Here is a 14,491-nt window from a genome sequence, read left to right as displayed (position 1 = left end):
CCGACTCTTCAGCTTAGAAATGGAGATGAGCACCAACCCCCAGAGTCGGACATGACTGGACTTAATGTGAGGGGAAAACCTTTACCTTTACCTTTAATCATTGTAGACATGGCCATACTTAACTATCAAGGGTTCACTATATATGCAACACTGCGAGATAATAATAATGTTTACCGCCAGCTTAAGAGCAAGAAGAAACTCATTCGCAAAGTGCAGGAGTAATGCAGTGCACAATTCTACAAGAAATGTTATGTTTCTCAGCAGGACTGCTACGCTATCTCCATGGTTAGAGAATGTCTTGTTACATATGTTATCAGCCTCGGTTTTGGGACACTGTCTGATATCCTACTTGCAAAGTATTTTTAAATGAACAGGAGACGTTTGAGATTTGTTTGTAATACTGTACAAATATACTACTTGTTATCACGCTCATAATTGCTTCCAAGTTCTATTGTACGAGGTCTAGTGATGCTTTCCTTAAGGAGATGAAATACATGAAGTGCAATTCCCAAACTTGCCTTTCACATTACTCAACTCTTTTCCAAAAAAAAACCCAGCAAACCTGTGCCAAACTTCATTTTTGCACACTTTCAGAATAAAAAGAGCTTGCCAAATGTGTTATCTTTTCTAAACTGACTAGATTATTTGACTGTCATTTGAGACTCAACAGATTTGAATCATTTTTAATCTTATTTTAACTCCCTTCATTGAATGGGAAGAAAGCTTGAGAAAAGAGGCAGCCTGGAGGAAGGTACACACATTTTGGGATTACAAACTATTAATCAAAAGCAAGGAGGAAGGGGGGGGGGGAGGCTTTCCCAATGCTATTGAACTACATATAATAAAGTAAACATGTTTAGATTCAGAAGTTCAAAAGTCATTCATTTCAACACTAGGTCTCAAAGATTCTGTTCTTCATATAGTCTGTGTCAGCAGACCTTTAAATAATCAGGAGAACCTAATATTAGAAGAGTGTCCACTAAAAAATACCTGAAACAGAGGCCTCCTGAAACTCTATATAAGCCACCCTAAGTTGTCCAAGGATGGACACAATAACACTAAAAATAAATCTTGGCATGAGAATTTGAATTCTCAAAATAAGAAGACAATAAAATAAGAAGGCAACATCAGAGGTACCTTCAATCTGCCATTTTAAAGGAAGATCACTAGAAAAAGAAGAACAACTTCAAGGATTCGATTAGTGCTGAACATTTAATCAATTTATTGAATGAATACATAATTGCCGACTCATCAATTTATTTAAAAATAAGAACTTATGCAAACTGATGGGCAGTCAATGTATAGAAAGAGGGAGGAAAAAGCCCTAGTGACAGAATCACTAAGGTACATAACAGGCAGAAAATGATGGGATTGGATAATTCAAAGAATACCTATATGCAAAGACAACATCATCATATCATCATAATGACTTTATTACCCACCTCTCCCTACAGCTCAAGGCGGGATACAACTTCATTAAAACAAGAGATAAAACACTATTAAAAGATGTACAACATGCCAGTGTAGATTTATATAATCCAGTTCAAAGCAGATAATGTGGATTATCTGCATTGATAATCTGGATAATACGGCAGTGTAGATCCAGCCCCGGATGACCTAAATCAATAGCTTGGAATGATGGGATTTGCAATATCTGGAGAGCTATACCATTCTGCCATAATTTGTGCCAAAAAGGTAGAAGTGGAAGCACTGTGCCTGGTGAAAATTCAAAAGCATGGCACTGGATAGACAAAATTTAGAATCCCCCCCAGGAATCCATCACTATAGCAGACCCTGCATACATATCGCCTCTTATATAAGGAGCACTAGATAACTGAGAATAAATTGATCTGAGAATAAGCTGAAAGGCAGTCCCCAAGTTAAGATAGGTTCTGTAGGATTGTTTTTAAGTTGAATTTTTCTGTAAGAGGTAAATTTTTGTAATTCCATATATATTTTTCAGCTTTGGATACCATAGGGAAGGGTTAAACACCCCTGTAGTGTCTGTTTTGCTGTCTGTGCCCCTGTTCAGAAGATTTCCCCTCACTTTCTGTCTCTGATAATTGGATTTTGGAAAAATTTGGCTGGAAACAAGGATTGATGAGAAAGCTTCAGTGGAGACCCCCTATTTCCTATGATAATTCTTTCAGGAGTAAATTTTCCTTCCTAGGGGTACGTTTCTCTCACTTTTTGTTTTCTCACCCCCGTTTTTAACAATGAGTCATTAATATGTTGGATGCTTGAAACTCGAGGACTTCCTATACTTGCATTTGTTATCATTCAAATTCTGTCCTGCCTGATCATAAACCATGCAGACTTAAAAATGGGACTAAATATATATCATCTGTCTGGCCAACCAGGAATTGTAGTGGATGTCCTGTGCCAACATCAGAAGCTAAGACCATGCCTACCAAGAATTCTCACCTCCAGCTCTCCCTAATTGCCTGCATTTGAAAGTATAACTGACTTCTAGAGTCCTGCCTGCCTTCTAAGAATACATCCCTAAATATAACAATAGGCCATATAAATTGGGTCATTCTAACAACTGGGCTTTAGCACAGTGAGTTAAAACCACTAGCTGCAATAAATCTTGTCAGTTGAAAGGCTGACTGTTTGAAGCCTGGATCAGGGTGACCTCCTGACCTTTAGCCCAACTTCCACCAACCTAGTGAATCGAAAGCAAAAATGTGAGTAGATAAATAGGAACTGCTTAAAAGCAGGGAGGTATTTTAAAAAGGCACCCATCAAGGAAATGCCAGGAAATACCAGCAAAAAGATCAAAAGGAGGAAATTGCGAACAAAGCTATTCAGCAGGTAGATGGAGTGACAGCACACACACCACCTCTTGGCCGGAACCGAGAACCAAGACTTCATGAAGCTGAAGTTGCAAAAGCCTATATACCTCTATCTATGTTCAAATTGTCTGCCTTGACTGCATAAAACTGCACTGAATGTTTGTCACATATGTATGTCCGGTGATACGCCCTGATTCCCCTTTGGGGTGAGAAGGGCGGAATATAAACACTGTAGTTGAATAAATAAATAAACAAACAAACAAATAAATAAATAACGTAAGATAAACTAGGCAACATCATTATGCATAATTACAATCTGTTAAATTCAAGAGGCTGTGTATTGGTAGAGTCTAAATAATAATAATAATAATAATAATAATAATAATAATAATAATACTTTATTTATACCCCACCTTCATCTCCCCAAGGGGACTCGAGGCAGCTTACATGAGGCCACACCCATCAATACAACAAACACAAAAACACAACAGAAAATCAGAAAATAAAATAACGTAAGATGCAAAACCAATATAAATAAGCGACACAGCAATATAAACTCAAACATTAAAACACAAATGATCACACTGGGCAGGGCCAAATTCAAAGATAAAATTTTAAAACACTGGGAGATAGGACAATGTAAAATATTGGAGAGGGGATTCGGGGATGAGGTAGGATTTAATTGCACGAACCATAAAATAAAGTGCTTCTGAGGACCAGATCCTGTTCAGTTCGGAAGCTGGGGTCAGCCCTGGCTAGTACTTGAATGGAAGATCACTATAGGAGCCTAGGCACTGTGGGTCACATTTCAGAGAAAGTTACTGGCAAAACCACCTCTGATTATTCCTTGTCTAAGACAACCCTGTGAAATTCATGTGTCATCATAGGTCAAGAGGTGACTTGAAGGCACATTCACACACAATAGTTTTGGCAAAGCAGAAAGACTCCTTGGGCAAAGAAGGCAGAACTAAAGTGAACGCGATGCCAAATTCTGATAAAATCATTAAGTACTGCTTACACATGTGTCTGGTACTAGCTGTTCAGGTCAAATTGCATTCACAATGAAAGTTTCTGGTGTTTTTTTTATCAAGGTTTAAACAATTTTTTCAGAAATAATCAGTAATACTCTATGCAATTTTTTTCTCCTTGCAAAATGTTTTTGTATAATCTACATAACTTTTGCATACTCTATTTGTAATAACAATGTTACTGAAACTGGCTTTAGTAACTAGTAAGAGAATGAACATGAAAGTTTTTCAAGTTCCTGCTTACATATTGTTGTTGCCAAGCCATTTCCATCACAATTTAGTATACATCCAAGAGCTTTAGAATAGATTTTTAAAGTAACTATTAGTATTATTCAACAAAGTTTCGCCAGATGTTCATCGTGTTTAGGCATCATTTCCATATACTTAATATCCACGCACCTTTTTCAAGCCAGCAAAGCCTTCTGATTCCAGAAAAAAGAAAGCAAAGGGCATCAATACAAATAAACAAAGATTGGAAAACAGGGAAGCAAGATTCCATAAACCTAGACCAAAAAAAAAAAAAAAGATACAGGTTACTTTTGATTGCTGCAGATCTTTAAAAGTATAATAAAAGAAGAACTGTCTGAAAAAGTGTTTCCACAAAACCTTAATTCATACTCATTCATTTCTGAAGTTTTAAGTTTGCAATAGATGAGAAGGGAGTACATTATGGGCATGGCAATCTTTAATTTAATTTTTCTTCATTAACAATATGAGACACTACTCAAAAAGGTAATCATGTTCTCCCCTTTGAAAAATGAGCAAGAATCACTGCCCTTACTTGGATTTGCAAAGAAAAGAAGTGAGTAATCATGCCTTAAGTATTTATAGTGCTAAAGAAAAAAAAGCTACAACATAGAAAGTATTTCATTAGTAACCACACTATTTTTGCCAGCCAAATTCAGATACTATCTCGGTTTTAAATCATTTAAGTATAAGAAAACTGCAATTAAATATTTTCCCAAGTCTGGTAAAGCCTCACCCTTGCCTTTAGTACTCTGAGGAACAAAAAGCAAGTCTTGTGTTGTCTTATTTTGTGTGTGTGTGTTTGTGTGTGTGGCTTACACTATGTTCTATCTCCATCTACTGGTTACACACAGCATAGCAAGAGCCTCCTCTTCACATTTGACAAGTTTGAGTATTTTTTGCTTCCTACAGAGTTTTTGAAAGTGAGCCAAATTTCTCAGATGTCAGACATGTTTTAAAGATTGTTTTTCCACTTCAAAAAGTTGTCTGTTTTGGACTTCAGAAACGTAAAGGGATGACTGAATTATTGTATTAAGCTCCACAAGGCATCTCCACTGGGAAGAAGCCTGTAAATGCTAAACACAATTCCAAAATCAGTAACCATTTGTTAATAACATAGCCATATAAATAGAGTGCAACTACAAGCTGACAAACAGGAAACATATAGTCTATGCAAACGCATCCATGTAGCATTGTTTAAAGCCACACTACTACCCTTGGCTACGCACAACAAACATAGCATGCCATAAATTAAACCAACTTCAAATGATTAAGAACCCCTGCAAAGACACACATTCAATATTTGAATAAACCTAGTATAAAAATAGGATATCGCTGATGTCCTCATAAAACCAAACCAAGGATATAACCAAACATTAGTACGACGCATTTCTTCCTTCCCCACAGCAAACCAGGATGTGGATCACGAATGATGCTATAACCTCACAAATACAGTAAGGATTCCATAGAATCATCATAGAATCATAGAATCGAAGAGTTGGAAGAGACCTCATGGGCCATCCAGTCCAACCCCCTGCCAAGAAGCAGGAATATTGCATTCAAATCACCCCTGACAGATGGCCATCCAGCCTCTGTTTAAAAGCTTCCAAAGAAGGAGCCTCCACCAGAGAGTTCCACTGCTGAACGGCATGATGGGGACTATTCAGCTCCTTTTAATTTTATGTATATGAAATTCATTTCTAAAATAATTAGGGTTTTTTAACTGAATCTAAGTGCACTTCCGCCCCAATTCTAATCACTACAAGGCACTAGCACCCTCTAAGCTAGGAAAAGGTGCCCTATATTGTTTTCCATTGTGAATCAAATAACCTTAATACCATACCACATAGTATAACATACTTCAAGAATATTTTAAACTACAAGATAATGTACCAATATTCAAATTATAATACTAACCATGTATTAGAGAGCCATTTAGCCACTGAATATAGTAGCTATGAGGAAAAGAGAGTAGGATCTCATTGCTGATTATGGAGAAAGGTAAAAGAAGGACGGCACCAGCTGAAACTGCAAGAGTAAATGTACTCAAGAACAGTCTGAAAGTCAAAAACAGGCATGTCTGTTATTGTCAACGCAATAGCTTAAAACTAATATTAATTTAATGCAAAGCAGCATATTTTTATTTTTAAAAAGCTTGAATACATGGTTATCAACATACAACAAATAAGTTATATGGATTGTTTTAATATTTAACATGCAAGGTTTAATTAAAGAAACAAAACAGGGAAGACATGTCTGACTTTAGCATGCAGTGCAATATTTCACATAATTTGTTGAACATTTCTTTAAACAGTATATGACTGTCAACATGGAAAATTGCTACTATACATGAAAAAACTTAAAGCCTTTGACAATACACTTAAGGCAATACTTTAAGCACACTTTAAGATTTCAACCTTAATAAATAGAGTACAAGATTTTTAGTCATGATAGGTATGAGAAAGAACCCTTAAAATATGTCAACTTGTTTTTATTTTAAAAGATGAGTCAGAATTAAATCAATACAACCGAAAATAAAATGAGATCCTATGGCAGTGGTTCTCAACCTGTCTCTAGATGTTTTGGCCTTCAACTCGCAGAAATCCTAACAACTGGTAAACTGGCTAGGATTTCTGGGAGTTGTAGGCTAAAACACCTGGGGACCCACAGGTTGAGAACCAATGTCCTTCTCAAACTGAACCCTACAAAGAGTCAATTAGGAACACCAGAACAGAATTCTAGAATAGGTTACATTTGACCAAAAAAAATGAGAAGCAAATGCAAAGATCACCCCGAGGGCTGTTCCAGTGAGACATTTATTCAATGTAACAAAGTCACTGAATAATAACAAAGAATATTTTAAATGAAATATTAGCAACTAGAAGGTAACCGATATCCTTGAACACTTTTCCAGGCCATTTTTAATATTTAAAACATTAGCTATTCTGATGTTTTTACTTCAACGTGACATATAAGCTACATTTAAAATGAAAGGCAGCATATATATATCCTATTTACTCGAATCTAATGCTCACCTGAAATGATGAAATGATCATGCCAAAATTAGGGTGCACATTATATTTGTGTAATACAGTAATTAGTGTTGAGACAAAGCAAAGGTGAAGCTGCTTCAGGAGCTGCACCCAGAGCTCCTCTTTGAGGGATGTCTTCTCTATGCTTCCCACAGGATAGTAAAACATCCAGGTCTCCCCTGGGCAACGTCCTTGCAGACAGCCCATTCTCTTACACCAGAAGTGACTTGCAGTTTCTCAAGTCGCTCCTGACATGAACAAATCTCTAATTTAATGGCCATGGGATTTGTAGTTTGGTGAGGCATCAGCATTCTTTGGCAAAGAAGGCTCGAGGTCTTGTCAAACTATAACCCCCAGAATTCCATAGCATTGAACTAAGGCAATTAAAGTGGATTCATTCTACTCTATAGATGCACCTCAAGTTTTTCTTTTCCATTCCTGAAATTTCTAATGTTTTAGCACTTTTGTTTTTATAGAAGGAATTCTAAGCAGGCAGCAACTATAATGGACAAATTAGACAGAATGAACATTTTGCTGCTGTGCATTACATTAAATACTTTTTTTTTGGTTCCAGGGTTTTGAAAATTGAGGTGTGCATGAGATCGATAGCACATTAGATTAAAGTAAATACCGTAGCTATGATTTAGAAAACATTTGAATGTGTTCAAAAGAATGCATAAAGTATATCCAATCTTCCAGTACTTGCATGCTTCTCAGTTATTTAAGAATATTTTATTTTATTTTATGTAAACTTGCCCATTTGAAAATTACAACAAAAATTATCCCTCCAAAAAAGAAAAAAAGAATATTCTCAGTACATTTTGTTGCATGAGAAGAAACAATCACATTCCCTTGCATTTACAAAAGTAGTGAAATAAAAAATTGCTGTGAGGCCAACAGTGCTATTCAGTCAAAGTACTGAATCACTATATATACAATTTAATCTATGATGTAGCATTTCAGTTGCCAAGTCAAATAAAAATAAATGTCTCATCACAAAAAAGGTAAGTGAAATCTGTTAGTTGTAAGGGAAGTGTTCCCTCTGCTGTAGAAATGGAGTACTACTGCAAATGTGCTAAAAGTAATTTCAGGGAAGGTTTCCTCTGTGCAGCAAATGAAAACCAAAAGAGAAATAGACCCATATATACCAGCATCCAATTCTGTATACACAAGAGGGCACTAGATTTCCCAAAGAGCAGCTCACATCACTACAGGGCAAGACCTTCACAATCCAAATTATTAGCTGTTGACACCAAGTACTGTGCAGGGTTCCCCAACTTATAGCTACAATGTTCGTTCTTCAATCTTTTAAATGGCAGCAACCAGACAGGCTTTAAAGCTGCAAGGCCATTAAATGCTAATCAAGGTGGCCAATTGCAACATTCACACTTGCCTCAAACAGTCAAGAATTATTTCTCCCACCCTGGACATTCCAGAGATATAAAAACCTCACTTGCCTAGTTTCTAACAGACCTCACAACCTCTGAGGATACCTGCCATAGATGTGGGCAAAACGTCAGGAGAGAAAGCTTCTGGAATATGGCCATACAGCCTGGAAAGCTCACAGCAACTCAGCAGCAAAACAATTTTATGTTTAATACATGACTATAGCCGACTGTTCCATAGGTTAGAATCTATTACAATCAATTTCCTGAACAGAGCAACTCAAAACTCTATCTAATACTGTACATAAGTCTATCAGAACTCAAATAATTAATCTTCTATAAAAAAATAAGAGTAGAAAGGTCAACCATACAGGTACAACTTTTAAAACACACTCACAGTTTTTCATATTCAAAGCTCCACTCTAAGGAGCAAATAGTTTTCATGTACCACTTCCCTAAAAGAAACTAATGAAGATGACAGTAACCTGATGAAATTTCTCAAATCAGACCTATCACAGTAAATATACAATTATTTTGTGTCGGACAGTTCTTAGGCAGTGAAATACTATCAGGTTAGTGTGACCCATTATATTCCAAAAACTCATTTAACAAAAAGCAAACCATTCTAAGTATATATAGTAAATGTATTTTGCCCAATTAAATCTATACATGTGGATGTCTGGACTTTTTTTTTTCAGTTGTCTAAACTTTTAAGACTGCTTTAAGCAATACTGCAAAGAAAATAAATTGACCACCAAAACACAGACATAGAGTTTCTTAGAAACAGGACTAAATATGGATACAAGGTACCACAGATAAGGTGAAAGCAGGAGCTACTTTCAGATGTTGTTCTCATCAGTGCTGTTTACATGACAGAAACTGTCATATTTTTCTTTAAAAACACCCTCAAAACAACATACAATTTAGCCTCAGCAGGCACAAAGATACATTTTATCATTCTAGATTACAGCAAAAGATATCTCCTTGGGGAGAGAGGGTGGCCTATAAATAAATTATTATTGTTGTTGTTGTTATTGTGTCTGTAAGACCAATAATGTTTTTTTCCTAAGAGAAGAATCTATATATAATCATTGAAGTTTCTATATTTGCAATACACGATGTAATAAAAAAGTAGAAATATACATACGAAATTCTATTGACAATTGCATCTTCATCTTCTTGCTCATCTGAAAAACAATATACAATTTTATACTACGTTTTTCTATAATGACAGATGATTTTTGTCCTAGTCAGTGACTTTAATGTTATGCTACTACAAATCAAGGCTACTACATATGTTTTCATTTACAAATCTCAAATCTTTCCCTTTATGCATACTTCTTCTTGATAAACTAGGAGCATTCTGGTGCAACATATTACCATCTTTCCCACCAATGGACATACTGGATAGGAATGCTTCGGAAATTCCAACAAAAAATTAAGGAACGAATATGGGAATGTTAGCCTATAAAGTAGCAAGTAACCAATAGCCACTCACTCTTCCCTCATGGCTTCTTCTAACTCTTGTACAAAGAGGAAGCAAGCATTTCCATTCCAATATACATACAGTGTCTTGGAATAATCGTGTTTCAGCATTAAAGACACTGGCATCTCTTTTTTTCATTTTCACTTGAGATTCATAAACACTAGATACAGCACAAGTGGCTCATGCTTCCTTCCCGTTGGATGGCCTTTTATTTATGACATAGAACAAGATAAGACATTCCAACATGAGTGAAGCATCCTCCCCAGATAATACAAGAGCACTCTAGTTTCGATCTTGTTCACTTCACAGAGCTTCAAAACTAGGCCAAAAACTAATATTCCTCTACACATAAATAATGTTAAGAATAAGAATCCACCACGAAGAAAAATATCCGGAAACCTTTTAGATATGGGTGGAACTTTCACTGGGTGGAAGAAAGGGACACAAATTTAGAGGAAGATGACAATATAAGCAATATTTAATTCTTATCGAACCTCATTAGCCTAATTTTCTGTAAAATGCATTGCTTCATTTTGTATAAATGTGTTCATTTACTTTCAGACTATGGAAGTAGATCTATAGCTTAGCACAAATGTCACTGTTTAAATATTTATCAAGTGAAACAAAAGGTTTCCCTTAAATTTTGTCAGTCAAGAAAAACTAGGAATATGATAAACAAAAAAGAAAAACTATCAAGATCGCAGAAGATTTTATCATGAAGTGATACTACAGTCATTGCCATCTACATAAAAATATGCACATTTCTACATTAGAATGTAAATAAGAATATACATTTTATTTCTCATATAAATTAAAGTAATGGAACCTAGTCAAAGATCTAGATTTAAATGTCTATTCGCGCACACAGCTAATTTATTCTTGCAGCCCCGGATCCAGAAAATAAATCTGCATGGAATTCTGTGACTTCATATAGGCAGGCTACTAAAGGATCCTCCCTAAACTACAAACTCCAGAATTCTGCAGGAGCTAGCAACCAGATTTAAAGTGGATTCATTCTCTAGTGTGATTAAGTCCTTAATCTTACACCTCTTCATAAAACATCCAGATAGATAACATGGCTGTTATTTGGCAGCTAGGTGGCAGCATGACACAGACTATCAGCTACACTTTTTGGCAATAGAACAAAGATCATAAATGGAACATCAGTTGTGTCGTTAATAATCAAATGGCAGGCATACCACAAATTGTGCAATAAACACTAATATCTGTAAATAGCCTTGAATGATAATATTATATTTATATGTCAGTCACATAATTGTACATTGGCGTTCAGAAGTAAACTCAGCTGACAGGTCATGTCTCTGATCAAAAAGCAAGACTTAAATGATTATGCCTTCCTTCTGAACTTCCATTCAGTTCCTGGACATATAATGTCCTTCATGGATCAAGAAAACAATTGTAAAGACATATCCTCAGAGGCAGGAGCACATACTGAATTCTAAATTCAAAAAAGAATACAGATCAAAGGTCATATAATATCCTCCCCTAATCTTTACCAAATACAGAAGAATAGACAATATTTATCTTTCAAAATTGAGCATCCTTTTTTTCAAAACAGCTTAATAGATGCTAACAACTTAAGGACACTAGCGCTCCCATGCTGTTGTTTCCCTGCAACTAACATTCAAGCCAAAGCATTGTAAATAGAATGGTTAACATGTGAAAAACTCATAATGGTAGCAAGAAATGTTGAAAAAAGTCAAAGAAGCATTCTTACAAGTTGTTCAAGATCTCAATTATGATAACTAGTTGTTGAACAAATTAGAATATACCCTCTCTTGCCTCAACATTCAAACCACCTTTTTCATAGTTGGACTATGCATTTTATTCACGATCATAACACCAACTGCTTATCTCTCATATTCCAATGAAGATATGAATGAAAAAGAAGTTACCTCCTTTCCTCTTGTATCTTCTGATAATGAAATAGGAAACAATATACAGAATAGCGAATAGAAGAAAACAGATCTGGAAGAAAAAAGGTTAAGATTTGAAAATATTTGCATCATATAACAAGTAAGAATTACATTTTTAAAAACAAGAAATGAGACAAGTTCCAATGAAGAAAAAGGTTATGATTACTGTGGGCATAAACTAATATGGTATGCCTATTTTGTTTATTTATTGAGCTCTTCCAGGTACGAACAGTATACAGAGGCCATAGACAAGCAGACACTACAGTGAATATACTTTATTAAGATTCACTAGCAAAGAATTTATTTAATATATTAAGTCAAGATGAAAAGGTGTCAGAGCTTTCATGAAGATTGCAGTACACTGTATGTAAAAAGAAAATCTCCTGTTTCCTGGTAAGTACGCAGCCTTAATCAATATTACTTGTAAAACACATTTAGATATCCTAATCTAACAATTTCCCCCAACAAAATTAAATAATGATATCACAGCACTCATACAAGACATGGGCAGGTAATTTACTATAAATTGACTTCTTCTTTTCTTTTCTTTTCTTTTTTTTTTTTGTCAGAAGGAAGCTTGTTTTTTGAACCACACACCATAATTTTAACTATAGAAGTACATACACATTAAGCACAGATTTGTTTCTGTGCCTTAAAGTTGTTTCCAATTTACAGCAACTCTAAGGTGAATCTACCATGAGGATCACTCTGGCATCCCCTGGGCAACATTTCTTATAAACAACTATTTTTTCCAGCCCCAAAGCACTGCTTTTTATGCAGTGCTTTCAACACGAAATAAAAATAAACTTGGCAAGATAGGTTCAGAGGGTGTTTGGCTTTGCATCCCTTTGAGGCTGAGAGAGTATGGTTCAGCCAAATTCCCTCAGTGAGTTTACATGGCAGAGCAAGGATTTTGAACCCTAGTCTCCTAAGCCAGAGTCCAATGTTCAAGCCACTACACCATGCTGGCTCTCATCACATATATATGTAACTACAATACAAAGCATAGATAATTAACTATAATACCAAAATGTAATACAAAAAAGTTAAGGGACTTTTTAAATTTTACAAAAAACAATAAAAAGCATTCAAATGTTTAAAATATTGGACTTCCTATGCTTGCATCATAATCTCACATTCACTTCAGTTGTATTAATTAATCTGGCAGAAAGAAAAAGGCACAATGGTGTGGGTGGAAACCAACCATATTAACAACTGACTATGACTGAAATCCTGTGTAGTCTTATTCTGAACTATATCCTGCTGAACTCAACTGAACTTATGTCTGAGCGGACAGACACACATAGGACAATGCTATATCACACGTTATCAAATATTAACTTTGTGAAGACAAGATGGAGTTATATCAGAACTCTGACTTTTGAGGATAGAAATACGCCATTAACAGAAATGTAATAAAGTTAAAGTGTGTGTGTGTGTGTGTGTGTGTGTGTGTGTTATAGACTCTGAAATCTCCCCCCACCCCCAGAAGTATGTAGTGTCATGTCTTATGCGTACTGTTGTTTGTTTCATACAATGACTATAGCTTATGGATGTAATTTTTTCCTTATTTAATATACATAAAAAACCTTTTGTGTATCAATAAAATTGTTTAAAAACCAAATATTAATCCACATAACTAGTCAGTGAATTTTACAAGAAAGTAGACTCTCCAAGGGTTGGAGAGCCAGGTAGCATCTGATTCCTCTCCAAGTCAACATATTTCCTTTTAGTCTGCAGACAAAAAAAGAAAGAGATTTTGATCTGTTTACTGAAAGTTGTATTTTATTCATGTGCATATCCTTTTTTACTTTCCCTGACATTGCCTTTCTAGTGGGCTCTGTCTTCTCATAATATAGGCAAAATGCAATAGTGTCATCATGTTGGCTTTTAGAGACATGTTAAACTTGATTTGTTTTAGGATTTATTTATTTGGGGGTTTAGCAGTTCATATATGGTATCTAAAGGCTATGTTTTAATGGTTTTACTGTATCTATATGTTTTTATCTGTTTTATTGCTTAATGTGTTGTTTTATATAGTTGTATCTGCAATGTGGCATGGAAATTTGCCAAACTGTAACCTGCTCTGAGAAGAAGTGGGACAGAAACATAGTAAATAAATACATAAATATTATTTAAACAGGTATTTTTGTTATCTTGTTTTTTAGAAAGCCCAATGCATTTCAGCCCTTTATATTACTATATTACCTTCTTCCATTTTTTATTATGTAACAGACCACTTATACGGAGAGGGATTTTCAGCACCTCCAGAAATGTATGCTGTTAGATTGAATATGTATCCCTTGAAGAATGCCAAGCAATGAAATAAAAACCAATAGGCCTGGGTAACAACGCAAAAATTTGTTTCTAAAATCGATTTGTATTTGGGGGGTTTTTTTGTTTCGATATTTAAAATAATTACAAAATTTTCCTTTTAAAAAGTTCGATATTTATGAAATTTTGTAAATGGTAAAAAATTAACGAATCAATTTCCGAAACAATAACGAATCGATTCGTTAATGGCGGACGCGACCGCGAAATACGCTAAAAAACCTCCAAAAACTTCTGAAGCTTCCCTCTCC

General features: G+C 35.2%; 1 protein-coding gene across 1 annotated transcript in view; it reads right to left on the bottom strand.

The window, feature by feature from the left end:
- The window catches only part of LMBR1 (limb development membrane protein 1), a 58,040-nt gene that overhangs the window by 28,462 nt on the left and 15,087 nt on the right, over window positions 1-14,491 (bottom strand). Inside the window, exons 2-5 of the mRNA XM_060782581.2 lie at window positions 11,889-11,961; window positions 9,634-9,673; window positions 5,987-6,126; window positions 4,223-4,326 (exon numbers count right to left, since the gene is read on the bottom strand). Coding sequence (XP_060638564.2) covers window positions 4,223-4,326; window positions 5,987-6,126; window positions 9,634-9,673; window positions 11,889-11,961 — 357 coding nt within the window. The remainder of the gene's footprint in view (window positions 1-4,222; window positions 4,327-5,986; window positions 6,127-9,633; window positions 9,674-11,888; window positions 11,962-14,491) is intronic.

The sequence above is a fragment of the Anolis sagrei genome, chromosome 6, assembly GCF_037176765.1.
Source record: "Anolis sagrei isolate rAnoSag1 chromosome 6, rAnoSag1.mat, whole genome shotgun sequence".
NCBI classification, from domain to species: Eukaryota; Metazoa; Chordata; class Lepidosauria; order Squamata; family Dactyloidae; genus Anolis; species Anolis sagrei.
This window is presented reverse-complemented; position numbering and strand designations above follow the sequence as displayed.